Source organism: Anabrus simplex, chromosome 3 (genome assembly GCF_040414725.1).
Source record: "Anabrus simplex isolate iqAnaSimp1 chromosome 3, ASM4041472v1, whole genome shotgun sequence".
In the NCBI taxonomy this organism is placed as follows: domain Eukaryota; kingdom Metazoa; phylum Arthropoda; class Insecta; order Orthoptera; family Tettigoniidae; genus Anabrus; species Anabrus simplex.
The window spans coordinates 15415075-15432814 of NC_090267.1; the positions used below are offsets into that span (position 1 = coordinate 15415075).

At 38.3% G+C, this 17740-nt stretch overlaps 1 protein-coding gene across 1 annotated transcript in view; it reads right to left on the reverse strand.

Annotated features, from left to right (window-relative positions):
* Nucleotides 1-17740, reverse strand: part of LOC136865928 (zinc finger protein 25) — a 260844-nt gene that overhangs the window by 183411 nt on the left and 59693 nt on the right. Inside the window, exon 3 of the mRNA XM_068226562.1 lies at nucleotides 17641-17723. Within this exon, the coding sequence (XP_068082663.1) occupies nucleotide 17641 (1 nt within the window). The 5' untranslated portion in view covers nucleotides 17642-17723. The remainder of the gene's footprint in view (nucleotides 1-17640; nucleotides 17724-17740) is intronic.

Sequence of the window (17740 nt, forward strand, 5' to 3'; positions counted from 1 at the left end):
GGCTATTGATTGCACTATGTATAAAGTGAAGAATGCAAGAAAATAATCTACACTACTGAAACCATGTTCAGAAAAGTTGTTCTTGCAACTTGTGCAACATATTCTTGCCTACCAAAGCTGAAACATTGTGTATATATATTATTCATTAAGTGAAATAACATATGATTCATTAATTTATCATGCTTCTGACTCAGGCATTGAAACGTACTTCTATTTTTCTCATTATTGCTGTTGAGAAGAGTTAAAGCAAAAAAAAGTCAGAATATGACTTGAAATATAAAAATAAATTCATTTTAAAAGTAGCACTATTTTCATCTGCCTTTTCAGTAAATTGTTTAATCAATTCTACATTGAGAAAGTTTGAAATTTGATGACACACTCTCTAGCCTGCAAAAAATAAAACTATTTGTGGTAAGCCACATTTGGAAATAACAATCTAAAAATAAAATGATAACATTGCTCTATATCTGCTCCAGAAACTACTTGGGTGACTTCTGTAAAATTTTAAGTTTAGTATTTGCATTAAGGTGCACAGCACAGGAGATATTTAAAATCATCAAAAATCGGAATGCAAAGGTGTTATCATAATATGTACTATGTAATATACAGCTGTTACAAGTGGCATCACTTGCATTGATTACGGGATTTTTGAGGGTGTCTTTTGTCCAATATACACTGAGTGGCCAAAAGTCATGGGAAGACATTCAATGTCATGTTAATAACAAGTTGCTTCTGCATGAGCCTCAAAATGGCAGCAATTTGGCGACGCATTGACTCTACAAGGTGTTTTATTCATTCTGGAGGGATCCGCACAGACACACACACATTACATTGCTATCCATAATTCATCTTGTGTACTTGCTGTGGGGTTTATGGAGCATACACTAGCATCGACAGCATCCCATTAATGCTCGAATGGATTAAAACTGGGGGATCTGGAGGGCCAATCCGTGGTTACTGGATTGCTTGTCCTACCACCCGCATGACACCACAGAGCAGTGATATGGCACATTGTCCCAATGAAACATGGCATCTCCATCAGTATACTCTATGGCGAGAAAGGGATGCAGTTGGTCTGAAACAATGTCCATTATGACATGTATCTGTCGGCGCTCCCAGCACCTGGACAGTGGGACCTAATTGCAAACATGAGAATGCTGCCTAGACCACAACTGAGCCACCTCCTTCCTGGACACAACCGCGTTTACATGCACAAACCATAGCTTCATGGGGCATACGCCATACTCTCACTCGCCCATCAGCTCGACAGAATGGTAACCCGGATTCATCGGACCATACCATATGCCATCACTGTCCCGTAGTCCACTGCGTATGTCCACGTGCCCATGTAGGTCATTGTTAAGCTGTATCGAGCTGTCGGCAAAGGGATACAAGTTGGTCAACGGCCGGTGAAGCCTATGCAGTGCTTTTGCTTCCTTATAATCCTGGTAGAAATGGGTCCATGACTCCCAAACATTCAACTGGGCAGTGATCTGAATCACAATAGCCCGTCGAACACCCAGTATGTTTCTGCAGACGCTCCACAATGTTTGTTCGTTAAACACATGCGGTCTTCCCGTGCGGCAGTTTACGCGGGTGGTAACATTCTCTCTGTGATATTGAAGATCCACCCTCAACACTGTCGACCTTGGAAACCTGAATTCATGTGTAATCCCCACAATGCTATGAACCATGCGCCAAGCACCGATGACCATACAATATTCAAAGTCGGTAAACTCAAGATGTGTTGCCATTTTTACGACATTGGTGTCTGTGACCAACTGCTCAGCTATGCTTAAGGGTAATCTCCAATGGGAGACCCCTTCCCGTGACTTTTGGCCACTCAGTGTATAATACACTTATAATATGATGTATTAACATAAAAAGCAGAGTTCATTGCAGAAGTTGATCTTGATGTACTGGCTAGAATAAAAAATTAACATTCATATGCCTTCAGGGATATTTTGAATTGTAGTTACAGATAATGAAACATTCAAAACTGAATAAACATTTCTTATTGGACATCTGCAACAAAATACACTATTTCATTTCTTCTTTGTGAACTTTGTTGGTGGTTCTCCTTTCAGGTGTTAAGATCACTACTGAATCAGGATAGCTCACTCTAAAATAAACCACATGAAGATGACCATGTGAGAAGAAGTCATTCAATGGGTAAATCCCTGCTATTTTAAATGTCTGTCCCTGAGACTTGTTGATGGTCATGGTGCTACAAACCTATTGGGTGGAAGTGAAGTCACTTGAATTCAAATTAATATTCTGAAGGTATAAGATCATTTCAAACTTTTAACCCTCATTCCCACCAGCCAGAACAGGTAGCCATTGAATGATTCAATAAGTATATTATTAATTATGGAAGCCATGCTGTGGTGTTTGACGTTGAGACTGAACATTCACATATCTATTATTTAGATTTCTCCGTTGGATATCCTACATCAGGTTAAATTTTAGATATGTGATCTGTTAGGTAATTTGCGACTGTGCCTAGGTCAGAAGAGATGATAATTTAGCTCCCAGATATGGAATATTTTCCATCACCAATTTTGAGAAGCAGTTTGGAGAAGCAACCTGCAGACACATCAGTTCACAAACGAACCCTCATGTTCTTCTAGAGAGATGCTTACAGAAGCCCATAAACTGGTAATTTTGATGCAGGCTTTTATTTCATCATTTCATGTCATCCTTGTACTACTGTCAAAATCTGATGAAAGATTGCAGCCAGTAGCACCGTAACACCTCCCATCACACACATCATTGCCCCTGATGTCTTAATGGGTTTTGCTAAACCACCCTTGTTTGCCACAGTCCTATTGTCCCAAAAAATGAATTTGCAGTTCCACAGTCCTTGGGCCTTTTTGCTCTGTTTAGAAATATTTCACAGACAGCTTTATTTGTGTATTAGGTTAAGAGGACTATTAAAAGCAGCATGAGCTTGCTTACCATGCTCCAACAACATTGCAGCAATGCCAAACGATAACAAATCTCTAAGTATATCCCGCCGTCAGCTTTTACTTTCAGTAACAGCAACTGAATCAGCAACGATTTCAAAGTGACACTGTAAGGTGCTAGTATTATCATGGCTACAGAGTGTTTATAAGATAAAATAATAAATTCCAGTAATATAAGTTTGTAACATCAAATCTTTTTGGTTACATGAACAGATCATAGTACTACATATTACACATATCTTAATATCATAAAATATTAATATATCATAGAAATATAATCATATGTATATGTTTTGTTTTAAGTAATTGAAGTATTTCATACTGATACACTGTGAGAGTAAGCAAGCAAGCAAGCAAACAACTAATATACAAAAAGAGATTGTAACAGTCAACTTCAGAATTTATTAACCATACAATTTTATACTTAGGATAGTTAGATGTTAGTTTTTTCTGTTCTGATATCAGTTTATTAAATACCTTTAACTGAGCAATGAAATGGCTGGAATCCAACTTTTGTAACCCATAATGAGGTAAATCAACTTAGCTGACCTGATATTGTATTTACGAACATAACTTCTGAGTGTGATTTGGTATGTTTCTGTATATACCTGAAAAAGTGTATTATGAATAATGTGTTCACAACAGTCATGACAAAGAGCTTAATAACAAGAGGCCTACAGTGGCAGGCATAGACTGATCTGCTTTGAATATGTACCGAGTTGAATACTGCTGATACCATATCTTGTGACACTGATATTCTAACAAGTCAGGTAGCTAAAGCTTTAAATTAATCAATTATTATTGTCTAATGATGTTAATAAGGTGAATTGAGAACTTAATGTATTAAGTAGAGGACCTAAACATAATTGGGCTGACACTTCCCCTTTTTAACAATCTCACGACAACAGAATTGGCCACCAAAAACTGTCCCTTGAACAATAACAAGACTTTTGTATCAAACTTTCATTCACAATCTAAAAACAAAAAGTGAGAGCTCTGTGAGTTAAAAATGAAAACTGAACCTAATAATCTTATCATAACTAAAGCAGTTAAGGGCAACAACACTGTGATTCTTAATAAGTCAGCCTTCATTACAAAAATGGAAGAATTTTTTTGGAAAAGTTATTCATTAAAGTCAAAAATGATCCTACCATTAAGTTTCAAAAAGTCTTAAAACATATTGTTAAACATAGTACTTCCCTCTTTACAAATTCTGAAATACAGAAATTAATTCTCATGTGTTCTTTTTGACTCACTGTGTTTAATCTTTTAAAGATTTCATTGTCCCATTCAACTTTTTAAAAGATATTTTATTCCACCTTTAGGATTGCTATGTCCCTTCTTGGATTTCATCATGTTAAAAATGGTTGAAACTAGTCCACAAAATGTTTCCTAAGTTAATTAAAACAATCATATTAAGTCCATGTATTAATTAAGTGGAAAATAAAATTCTTCTTAATAAGAAATAATTAAATTTGTTATAAATGGAAATCAACTGAACATTTTTCTTTAATTCTTTGGTTAAGGTCATTATTCCCTGTACTGTTTGGAGGCCTGGAATTTGAATCTGGATGCCTAAACCGGTTATTATCAGTGTGGTAATTCCACACTGTTCCCCAATATTCCAGGCAACGCTAAGGTAGTACCTCATTTTGAACATTAAACATTTGTCCACACTCAAGTAATAAAAGCAGCACACACTTCCACACGTATGACAATAAGAAACGGGGATGAAAACAAATATCACCTAACTCCAATAACTACAATATCGTAGATACAGCACTTTGGTCTGTCTTGTAAGCACAAGAAACATCAGTAGGACAGTACAATTAAAAACTGCACATTTTCTCACTTAATGAACAGTACTACAGTGATATAGATGTTGATTCCTATAGAGAATCTGAAATATTTGTCCCAAATGAGTACATTTATAATACCGCCTATGCACCGCACACACGAGGGCAAAATGCAGGCAACCAGGAATGAGTTAGCAGAAAAATTTATAATGTCCAATGGACCATTAACATTGGTAATATAAATTTACTCATTTGGGACAACCGCACACACAAGGGCGAAATGCAAGCAACCAGGAATGAGTTAGCAGACCATGAGAGTTGCAAGACATGTCTTCAGATAATGCTACTCCTCACCCGGCTAAATGCATGTCGCATTATCCCAAGTTAGTACCAGAAATCACTCTTGTTTATGCTCACAGTAACAGAACGGGAAATATGGTACACAAAAGCAATAGATTAAAAACCTGGTTTGAAGTATCTTTAATACAGAATTGGTGTCGCATGTAAGCTCCTAAAATTCTGTATGTCAGCAACATGGAAGTTACAGACTCGTTGTGTGTATAAATACATTATATTATATTATTTGGGCAGTGAAGTGCAAAGGATAATGGGTGGAGACCATGTTGCCTTCAGCCCCTACAGATGTCAGTACAAAACTAAGACTCTTTTTCAAAAATTCTGCTTTGTATAACTGTACATTCGATCTGATTAAGCCATAAAAATGGGTGGATGCATCTAGTACATATAGAAAATAAAGAGAAAAGAAACAGGGATGAAAACAAATATCACCTAACTCCAATAACTACAATATTGTAGATACAGCACTTTGGTCTGTCTTGTAAGCACAAGAAACATTTGCAAAATATGAAAACATGCTGTAGAGAATCAGAAATATCTGCTATAATATATTCCATTTTATGATAAAACAAGCTGATGTACCCGTGCTTCGCTACGGGATTCTCAGAAAGACTAACTTTGTGGTTTTCCTACCTACAGCCAACCTAAGCCATTACAAAAACATCAGTAGGATAGTACAATTAAAAACTGCACATTTTCTCACTTAACGAACAGTACTACGGTGATATAGATGTTGATTCCTATAGGGAATCTGAAATATTTGTCCCAAATGAGTACATTTATAATACTGCCTATGCACCGCGCACACGAGGGCGAAATGCAGGCAACCAGGAATGAGTAAGCTGAAAAATGTGTAATGTCCACTGGACCATTTACATTGGTAATATAAATTTACTCATTTGGGACAACTATTTCTGATTCCCTATAGGAATCAATATCTATATCATATGATAGCTAAGCAGGCATCAATTTTTGGTAAAGAGACAAAGTCTTTCATAGTGCATTGGCGCTGCCGGTGGCTCCAAGTAGCCTACGCAGTGGCCTCCACGGTATGCACTGGCCAGCGTCTTGGTAGGTGTGCTAGGTACCAACTGATGAGCCTAACCCTGTACACGAGGGCAAAATGCTGGCAACCAGGAATGAGTTAGCTGAAAAATTTATAATTTCTAATAATGGACATTTATATTGGTATTATAAATTTACTTATTCGGGACAAGTATTTCAGATTCCCTATAGGAATCAACATCTATATCATCTGATAGCTAAGCAGGCATCAATTATTGGTAAAGAGACAAAGTCTCTCATAGTGCATTGGCATTGCCGGTGGCTCCAAGTAGCCTACACAGTGGCCTCCACGGTATGCACTATTTCTTTATTTCTTTATTTCTTTATTTTATTTATTCTCCAGATCTACATAATATGTATATGATCCATTTATGTGGAGAAAAAATAACAAATCTTACCTAAACCAGCTCACAAGGAAAAGAGAAATACTGTCACCTGGTAATCAAACAGATACAAAAACAAAAAAACAAAAAAAAAACAAAAAAAAATTATAAAAAGGCAGTAAGCCAAATAAACATTGCCGCCTGACCCGAGATCAACCATTATTGATAGTCTGTTGTCCGTGGCAGAAAAGTAGTCTGGGAGTATAATAATCGGAAATTAAAACAATAACGCATTGCTGCATATAGATATTAAACAAAAACATATTGCTATGTAGAGTGCGAACTAAACCCATGATACATTGCTGTGGAAAGTGTCTGCACAATGACATATTGCTATGTAGGATATAATAGTGTAAGCAGACGGTGTCTGTTCATTAAACACGCGGCATGTCTCTTCCGGCCTGGTACGTTACTCAGCACAATCTTTTCTGAACACTGACCTTCCTGTATTTTTACTACGTTGCAATCCCAGCTATCTTGTAACCTCCATTGCCGTGTCCTTGAAGACTCTTTCTCCTCCCGTTACATTGTTACCTCCACTAACGTGTCGCTGTGCACTTTTTCTCCTTACGTTTCGTTACTATTGTCCGATCTTGAATTCCACTGCCTCGCTACGCTTGTTTCCTTTTATCCATATACACTTCACCTCTTACTAATTTAATACTTGATCACTCTTATTTCAACTGCAAATAACACACATCCTCCACTGTTCCCTTTGGCTTCAACAATTTATTTGCTACTACTGCTTGTTTTTTTACTTCTTGTCCTTACACCTACGTCCAGGTTACTCGTCTTCTCCCACATTTCTTTCAGGCTCAAGCTCCTCCCTTTTACCAAGCCACCTCGTGCTTCCGACTTCTCCCTTTCACTCCGTTTATGCGCACTCGTGACGTCTTGTGGTTCCTCCCCCCCATTCACTCCGTGTTTCTTCCTTTTGTCTCTGGCACCGAACTCCGACCTCAACTCCTCAATCCTCGCCTTGGACTCCCTCCTCATCTCTTCAACGATAACCTGCATGGCCTCCTCTACTGTGAAGTCTCCTTCTCGTTGCGAGCTCTTTTCTAATGCTCTATTTTCCTTGGTTTTTCCTTTGTTTCCATGCCCGTCTTCATAAACTATACTATCTGTAGTTCGCATTTCCTCCATCCTCTTCCCCATTACCACTTCCTTCTCTTTCTGCTCCATTTCACGTAATTTCGTTACTGTCCAATATTTGGTCCATTGACCATTGGTTACCACTAATAACTGACCGTTGATGTAGGCTCTTAACCCTTGCAATCGAGCCTGGACCAAATGTCTTTTCAGGGTGTTTATATTCTTGATCCCATCTCTTCCCATATCTCTTTTAATCCGAATTGTTGCTCCCTGTATATTATCCGCTCCTCTTAACACTATTTCCGCCATCAGGGTGGAAAACAACTTCACTTTTATCGGTCTGTTGCCCCGTGCTTTACCTACCCTTCCCACATCGTCAATGTCAGCTTCGCTGAAATTGATTTTCATCATTTTTTGGATGACTTCCACCACTTTGTATATAGTCAGCACTTTGTCCTCACTTTTTTCTTCCGGCACCCCATAGATGAATAAACATTTATTCCTGCTTTCTTGATTACCATCTTCTACTACTGACTTCAACTTTACCATCTCTTCCTCCATCTTCCTTATCTTCGTCTTGAGTGATGTAATTTCTCTCTCGTTGGTTTCCACTTTGGTCATTGTTTCCTCCGTTTTTACTTGTATCCATCGCCTTATATTTTCAAGTTCTTTCACTTGTTCCTTCATCACATTTTTAATCTGTTCAAACGGACAGACCTCTTCTACAACTTCTTTGACCACTTTTCTTATAACCTCCACGTCTTCCCAGTTCATGTTGCCACTGTGAGTCGGACCGGGATTTGCTTCCACACCCCCTATAATTAACAGTACCATAATCGCCGCTGCCACCAGTATTGTCTCACCCATAATTCTTGTTTCCACTTTACCTCCTTCACTCCAGGCTGTTTCCATCTTCCATCTTCCCTGCCATCTTCCAATAACCACCCGATATTGGTCCACACCAATCATCTTCCTCTTCCTTCCCGTCTTTCTTCCCACTCGCCGCACACACTGCGCTCCCGCTCTACCGGCACTGTCAGCTCCGAACGTCTGCTTCTGTCCGCTGCTTAGGTAAGACTGGTATGCACTAGCCAGCATCTTGGTAGGTGTGCTAGGTACAAACTGATGAGCCCAACCTAGCACACAAGGGTGAAACGCTGACAACCAGGAATGAGTTAGCTGAAAAATTTATAATGTCCAATAATGGACCATTTATATTGGTATTATAAATTTACTCATAGGGATAAATATTTCTGATTCCCTATGGGAATCAATATCTACATCATCTGATAGCTAAGCAGGCATCAATTTTTGGTAAAGAGACAAAGTCCCTCATAGTGCATTGGCACTGCCGGTGGCTCCAAGTAGCTTACGGAGTGGCCTCCATGGTATGCACTAGCCAGCATCTTGGTAGGTGTGCTAGGTACCATCTGATGAGCCCAACCTAGCATACAAGGGCAAAATGCTGGCAACCAGGAATGAGTTTGCTGAAAAATTTATAATGTCCAATAATGCACCATTTATATCAGTACTACGGTGCCAATCTAAGAGTCCAAAGTTTTAGAGCTGGAATGACCAGACCACAGACAGCCGTGAACACTCCTCTCCCATTATTCCATTAAGTATGCACACTGTTCATTCCATCAGTGCCTCAGAGTAGGGATCGAATAGCTCATATGCTATGATGAACCAGTTTGTTACGTACCAGTAGTATCAGAAAATTTATGAACCAGAGGAATGCCATGTTAAAGAAGAAAGTTATCTGACTCCCCAGTTACTTCCCGCCAATATTCAGGCAGGCTGTTATACTCAGTACGACCGGGCGAGTTGGCCATGTGGTTAGGGGCGCGCGGCTGTGAGTTTGCATCTGGGAGATAGTGGGTTCAAACACCACTGTGGACAGCCCTGAAGATGGTTCACCATGTTCTCTCATTTTCACACCAGGCAAATGCTGGGGCTGTGCTGTAATTTAGGCCAGGGCCGCTTCCTCCCCACTCCTAGCCCATTCCTATCCTATCAACGCCATGAGTCCCATGTGTGTTGGTGCAACGTAAAGCAAATTTTAAAAAAATAACGCTATACAGCAGTAGTCTTATCTGTCGAGATGATTGGCAACAGAGACGCAAGGCACATCACAACAAGCAATGGTCAATGTAATGTTATTGTTGATCTATGTTATGAGGTTTCTGTATTGTAAGCCTTCACATTTAGTTTTCTTTTGACTCTGTAATATTAGGGCATCTTACTAAATTATTATAGCGTAGACTGTAGTTCCTTATTCCCTGACCCTAGACAGTGATTTTCATTAAATTCTTTTTATCCATTTTCTCGTGACTCGGCGCAGATATGGACTTAGCAACAAAAATCCAAATTCATGGATAACACTTTTATCATATCCGGTACGGTAAAAATGTATAAGACATAAATGATTGGAAATGTAATACTATATAACTTTAGTTGTGTGGTAACTTACTTGCTGATTGTTGTTGTTAGAGTCATCAGTCCATAGACTGGTTTGATGCAGTCCTCCATGCCACCCTATCCTGTGGTAACCTTTTCATTTCTATGTAACTATTGCATCCTACATCTGCTCTAATCTGCTTGTCATATTCATACCTTGGTCTACCCCTACCGTTCTTATCACCTACACTTCCTTCAAAAACCAACTAAAGAAGTCCTGGATGTCTTAAGATGTGTCCTATCAGTCTATCTCTTCTTCTTGTCAAACTTAGCCAAATCGATCTCCTCTCCCCAATTCGATTCAGTATCTCTTCATTCGTGAATCGATCTATCCTTCTCACCTTCAACATTCTTCTGTAACACCACATTTCAAAAGCTTCTATTCTCTTTCTTTCTGAGCTAGTTATCGTCCATTTTTCACTTCCATACAATGCCACGCTCCACACAAAAGTCTTCAAAAACATCTTTCTAATTCCTGTATCAATGTTTGAAGTGAGCAAATTTCTTTTTTTAAGAAAGCTCTTCCTTGCTTGTAGTAGTCTGCATTTTATGTCCTCCTTACTTCTGCCATTGTTAGTTATTTTATTACCCAAGTAACAATATACTTCTACTTCCTTTAAGACTTCATTTCGTAGTTTAATATTTCCTGTATAACTTGCCTTCGTTCAACGGCACTCCATTACTTTTGTTTTCGACTTATTTATTTTCATCTTGTACTCCTTACCCACGACTGTCCATACCATTCAGCAGCTTCTCAAGATATTCTGCAGTCTCAGATAAAATAACAATATCATTGGCAAATCGCAAGGTTTTGATTTTCTCTCCTTGGATTGTGATTCCCTTTCCAAATTCCTCTTTGATTTCCTTTATTGCCTGTTCTATGTAAACAGTAAAAAGGAGGGGAGACAAGCTGCTGCCTTGCTTCACTCCTTTCTGAATTGCTGCTTCTTTTTCAAAGCCCTCGATTCTTATCACTGCAGACTGATTTTTATACAGATTGTAGATAATTCTTCGTTACTGGTATCTGATCCCAATCATCTTCAAAATCTTAAATAGCTTGGTCTAATCAACATTATCAAATGCTTTTTCTAGATCTATGAATGCCATGTTCGTGGGCTTGTCCTTCTTGATTCGATCCTCTAAGATCAGACGTAAGGTCAGGATTGCTTCACCTGTTCCTACATTTCTTCTGAAACCAAACTGATCTTCTCCCAACTCAGTTTCAACTTGCTTTTCCATTATTTTGTAAATAATAGTGTCAAAATTTTGCAGGTATGAGATACTAAACTAATAAGCAGTAGTTTTCACACTTGTCAGCACCGGCTTTCTTCGGAATAGGTATAGCAATATTCTGCCGAAAATCGGATGGGACTTCTCCTGTCTCATACATCTTGCACACTAAATGAAATAACCTTGCCATGCTGGTTTCTCCTAAGGCAGTCAGTAATTCAGAGGGAATGTCATCAATTCCAGGTGCCTTGTTCCTATTTAGGTCACTCACAGCTCTGTCAAACTCTGACCTCTCCCAATTCATCAGCATCAACAGCCTCTTCATGTTCCAGAACCAAATTATCTACACTTTACCTTGATACAACTCTTGGATATGCTCCTGCCATCTTTCTGCATTGTCTTCTTTCCCTAAAAGTGGCTTTCCAACTGAGCTCTTAATATTCATACACCTAGATTTCCTTTCTCCAAAGGTTTCCTTGATTTTCCTGTATGCAGCATCTACCTTTCCCAGGACCATACAACCTTCGACATTCTTGCACTTCTCCTTCAGCCTATCTTCCTTAGCTACCTTGCACTTTCTATCCACTTGATTCTTTAATCGCCTGTATTCTTTTCTGCCCTCTTCATTTCTAGCATTCTTGTATTTTCGTCGTTCATCAATGAGGTGTAATATCTCCTGAGTTATCCACTGATTCTTTGTTGATATTTTCTTCCTTCCTAACATTTCTTCAGCAGCCCTACTGACTTCATTTTTCATGACTATCCACTCTTCCACTATTATGTTTCCTTCAGCCTTTTCATTTAGTCCTTTTGCAACATGTTCCTTGAAACAATCCCTCACACTCTTTTCTTTCAACTTGTCTAGATACCATCTTTTTGAATTCTTTCCTTTCTTCAATTTCTTCAACTTCAGATGGCATTTCATGGCCAACAAGTTGTGGTCAGAGTCCATGTCTGCTCCTGGGAAAGTTTTGCAATCCAACACCTGGTTTCTGAATCTCTGCCTAATCATAATAAAGTCTATTTGATACCTTCCAGTGTCTCCAGGTCTCATCCACATATACAGCCATCGTTTGTGGTGTTTGAACCAAGTATTAGCAAGGACTAAATTATGATCAGTGCAGAATTCAACCATCAGTGCTGATAGGATCATTAATAACACAAATATTTGGGAATTAAATTTTAGGCTCTCTCCTAAACTACCATTTCTCTCAGCATGAATAAGATTATTTATGGCCTAGGCGACTTATTCCCCGACTTCGGATACCGATTTTCATGAAATTCTCTTCAGCCGTTTTCTCGTGATGCATGTACATACATTCAGACATACAGACAGACAGACAGACAGAAATTATGGAAAATTAAATAAGTGCATTTTGTTGTTACTATGGACATGACCGATACAGAAATACCACCCTTTTTAAATTCTGAGCTGTGTACAGATGAAACTCTTATTTTATATATACAGAATAAAAGACTTCACAAATACTAAAAACTGAAAATATCAAGCATACAAAATGTGAATTAATTATGATGAAACTTCAGAAACATGATGCTAAATTGGACCCTACACTAACGAAAAACTACAATCTAGCTCATCAATCTGATAAAAGCCCTTTTGAAATTAATAAGCATACTTTTCGTACCTCTTTTGCAATACCTAAGATGCTGAAACTACTTTACTTAACCAACATTGGAACTTGATAGCATCGTTCAACCATTATCAGTGGTATTTTCTGGGCAATATTAGTTCAACAAGCTTTTTTCACAGAATACAATGCATTGGCATGACAAATATGAAAACACTGAATCGTTCTTAGTAAAGCCACAAGATATTTCAATATTGTTAGCGACACATACAAAGCTGAACGAAACTCGCTGAGGGAGGACTAGTGTGCCGACCACAAAAGAATACTTGCACTTTGAGTAGGCTTTCCTGTTCTGAGCAAAGCGCCGTGTCTCTGGTGTTGCATTTCTTCACATGGCCTCCAAACACACTCCATATTCCTCCCCCTCTAACCGTTGCCATCACTTTCTTGTCATTCCTCCGGTCGTACCTTCATCCCTGCCCTTGGTTTCCTTCTATCTTCCATCCTACATATAGTACATCCACATTTAAACTAAATGTCCTCTCCTTGTCTGTCTCAATTACTTATTCTTACTGGAACCAAGTGTATATAGTTCTGATCCTAATAGTCTACCTGCTTTTCGGAAAGACCTCATTTCAACCATTCATTCCTCCCCAGTCAACGTTCAACTTTCTCCGCGAGGGTTAGACTCTCATGGTCACACTCTCATATCCTTGGTACCGTGGCTTACTTCTATCTTTGGTCTACGTTTAAGGGATTAATGCTCCAAATCTTCCCATCCCTCCAGATATCTGACCCCCTAACTCTTGCCTGCATATACCCACATACCAATATCTGTACTGGTGTTTGCCCAGTCAAATATAACATCATCTGCAGATTCTCCTGATTTCTTACAACAGAGTACAATGTCATAAACAAACACAAGAAAATGAATATACCTTCACACTGACCTCAACTTTCTCACCTAGCATCACCCAGTCCTTCTATTACAATGATTGAATATTTGCAGTTATTGTCAATAATAGAAAATTTTGCACACAATAATGTGGTATTGAGGATATGTTCACACCAGTCTAAAGACCAATTCTCAACCAATAACCACAACCAAGGAATATGCACAAGTTCAAGGAATATTACCTCAGATAGGTTCTTTTAAACTGTGGTGCAAGATATTGAAGCAATCTGAATTTAACACAATTTACCTTACTTATTTCCACATTCTTGAATTTTACAGATATTAGCACATCTTCAGGCTAGCACATTAATTCACACTTTAGAACACTTGTTCAAAAAGTTGCCTCACGTTCCTGTGGCATCCAAGTTCAGGGAAACTTGCTATATTGATCAACTGAAGCTTTGATGTATCACCGTCTGTGCTTAATCACTAAAGATCTAAATAATTATAATGTGATTAAAACCGGGTGGACAAACTAAAAAAACTGGCCGAGAAAATATTTGCAATGAGACTGATGCAGGATTGACCCTTGTTAATAAATATCACAGAAGATGCTGGAAATGGCCTCATCTGAAGAAATGAAAAGCTGAGGATCCAACAGTCCTGACTTCGCTTCACTCAGAAACCACCGGCAGGACTCAACATGCAAAGATTGGCCTGGACGCTTTAACGCATGCATAACAGTAAATTTGTAAGGATACAGACACAGGTCCTATTTAATAATATTTTAACATAATGATCTCCTAATTCCCACTTGCACAGACTGACATAATTCCAGGCTTTCCTTTCACTCAAGCAATGTTTTTAAATGTTCAAATTCTTTTCGATAGTTATGGCTCTTATTCACTGCAGAGCGCATTCCACACTATTTTGCCACTAGGTTTTGCATTGTAGACATTGCCGGAGGTTTTGCCAAAACACTTCCAGTCTTAAACTCTTGTGCAAACAGTTCCGCACAGGTTTTCCATGAATCGTGCTTGGCATGACACTCAACAATGAACAAGTGCTGTTTTATGGTGAGCACCATTTTGTGTTGCATAAAACTGTGACTAAACACGTCTGTCCCTCTTGCTCACTCCCAGTGACACAGCGACGTACTTGGGAGATGCGTACGCGCAGACATGTGACAGCAACCGACTGGTACATCGAAATCATGGTTTCCAGCATTTCCTGTGATGGGCAGTTCTCCTGTTCCTTAACAAGGGTCAGTTCTGCATCAAACTTATAAATATCTTCAGGGCCAGTTTTATTTTGCCCACCCTGTACATTCTAAAATGGAGTAAAAGCAAACTTGTTTACACTCTGTGGTAGTACAAGGGATTTAATAGATCTGAGAAAATTGTGAAGGTTTTGGAGGAAATAGCTCCACATGGCATTACAAGGGTGCATTGAGACTGAATGAATGAAGATACATTATGGTTGCTTAAAGGTATTGCAAACAATCCTACTTTAAAAATATATAATACTAATGTTTGTCCCGTTACGTAGATCAATCCAAAACAAACTACGATAACGGCAGCAACATTAAGAATCAACTAGCCGGTACACAAATGAGCTAGTTAAAATAACACAAACAGGAAGCGTAAACACACACCCACAAAACATCATTAACAAGAACAAGAAGAGGACTTACCCGTAATGATGAAGGGTGTCTTAGAAAACCGTGGAAAGAATTAAAAGTACCTGGTATCAAGATACTACCTTTTAAAAGAAAAACAACCAGTATTTAAATTAAAGGAAAATAAATGTGATTTATTTCAAAAGAAACTAAATTGAAATTTAAAACAGGGAAAACGTCAACGCAGGAAAGAGAAATCATTGACCAAAAATTAAATTATAGTAAAATTATTAAATAGTAGTTAACATTACCAAACATGGTCGGCCAATCATGACGTTAAATAAAATCTAGGAGGCCTCAGTATACTAGGGAAGTAGGATATTTGAGATAATTATTTGTTTATAATAATACTTTAAAATATGCAACTTTAACCATGGAGTTCTATTCAACAGGAAGAATTTTCCACAGCACAGATAAAGTAATCAGAACAACGCTTCATACAAGTAGCAAATAAATGGAAAATAAAATAAGATACCTCAAATACAGTATCAACATTACATTAAAGCAAGGGGAAATAATACAATTAAATAGAAAAGCCACACGAGTTAGTGAACTCAGAGACCAGCGGAAATTATCATCATGCCTTCTTCTTTTCTTTTTTTTAACAATCAATTATCACCGGTTGTCATAGCAATGAAGGACATGTATCCAAGCGTAAACAAGGTAACCACCGAAACCAAGCCCAAACAACAAGGAGAAAAGCATGATACAATGTGAAAGAAACAAGGAGGAGCCCAGAAAATCAACATAAGAACAGAGTAAACTTAAATTAAATTTCCTACCTCTTGGTCAGAACTCATATGGTTCAACCCTTACCTAATGGGGTGGTTTCAAAACAAAGTCTTACATAATTTTACAAATGTTTAGTCTAATTAGAAAATAATTTAATAATTTAGCTTCACCCTAAGTATAAGTGCACTACAGTACACGCTCAAAGGCATGAACCCCTCAATTACAACGAACCCGAATAATGTTCTTGTTTAATAATAATTATAAAGATTTTTAGCCAAGATGAGAAAACACAGTGCTATTTAGAGTCCCACACACAAAAATATTCCAGTTCATTTTTAAAATAGTTCCATACTAAAAGAAGTTCCAGCACACGATGAAGCGGAAGGAAATCCATAATTGGAGATGATGCGATAGCGCCATTTTACTACTTACAACACATGATGAAGAAATATAAGAAAAATTCCAAAATATACACCCTGGTGACACTCCCAAGATGAAGATCTCTCAAAAAATGTATTGAGGGCGCGAGAGAAGGAGCCCTCTCACAATTTACTTCAGCCGTAGTCCATCGCACTAGGTGAAATCTTCTTGTACATGAGACACATGGAACGTGCGTCCATCTTCAACCACTCACAACACCCAGAATGCCGCACTCGCGCTGGACAAGAATCAACAACGAAGCTGTAATTGGTTAGTAGGCGGAGCATCGTAGTTCGAGCACTCTGCGTAGATGTCAGTACATACAGGGTGCTTTCTTTTGATAAGATCATCGCCCAGACTTGAGCGCTAATACAGAGTAGTAGTGAAAATTAAAACTTGAAGTAGCAAGGAAGAGGAATCTAAATAGTTTGAGGCAAATTAAGTTTGTAAAACACAAATTTCAACGGGAATTAGCCCAGATTTAAAACGTTAGGCGGGGGGGGGGGGGGGGAGAATCAACAAATATGACGCCTCAACGTCATGTTTAATGCGACGAATGGCCAAAAGTAATTACAAGGTAGGGCCTATATGCAAATGAATTATTCCTTACTTAATTCAGTCCAGGACATATTCCTTTTCTGACAATGAGAGATATGATATCTATAACATCGCTTACCACACCACAAGCACACACACCGCAGATCTGGTACGTGATACATCTTACGTTGGCAGCACTAATGATGAAACCCGTAAATAGCAAAGCGGGTCACCGTAACCGCTATCTGTCCACTATATTAAAAAATATATTGATCTACCTCAGATATATCTTGTACAAACAGATATTCATGTTTTTGAACATTTTACTGAATTCAAACCACTAGATTGTTAAGAATTTAGAATGGAAAGATTAAATTGTCAAAAATATCTAGTGCACTGAGATGAATCACCCACCAATAAGCATGGCAAGTACTTACTTGCTTTCTTCTTTGCAACATGGGACCAGTTGATCAACTTTCTGTTCTTCTATGGACATTTCTTCTTTAACCTCTACTGAAGGCTATAAGTAAAAAATAC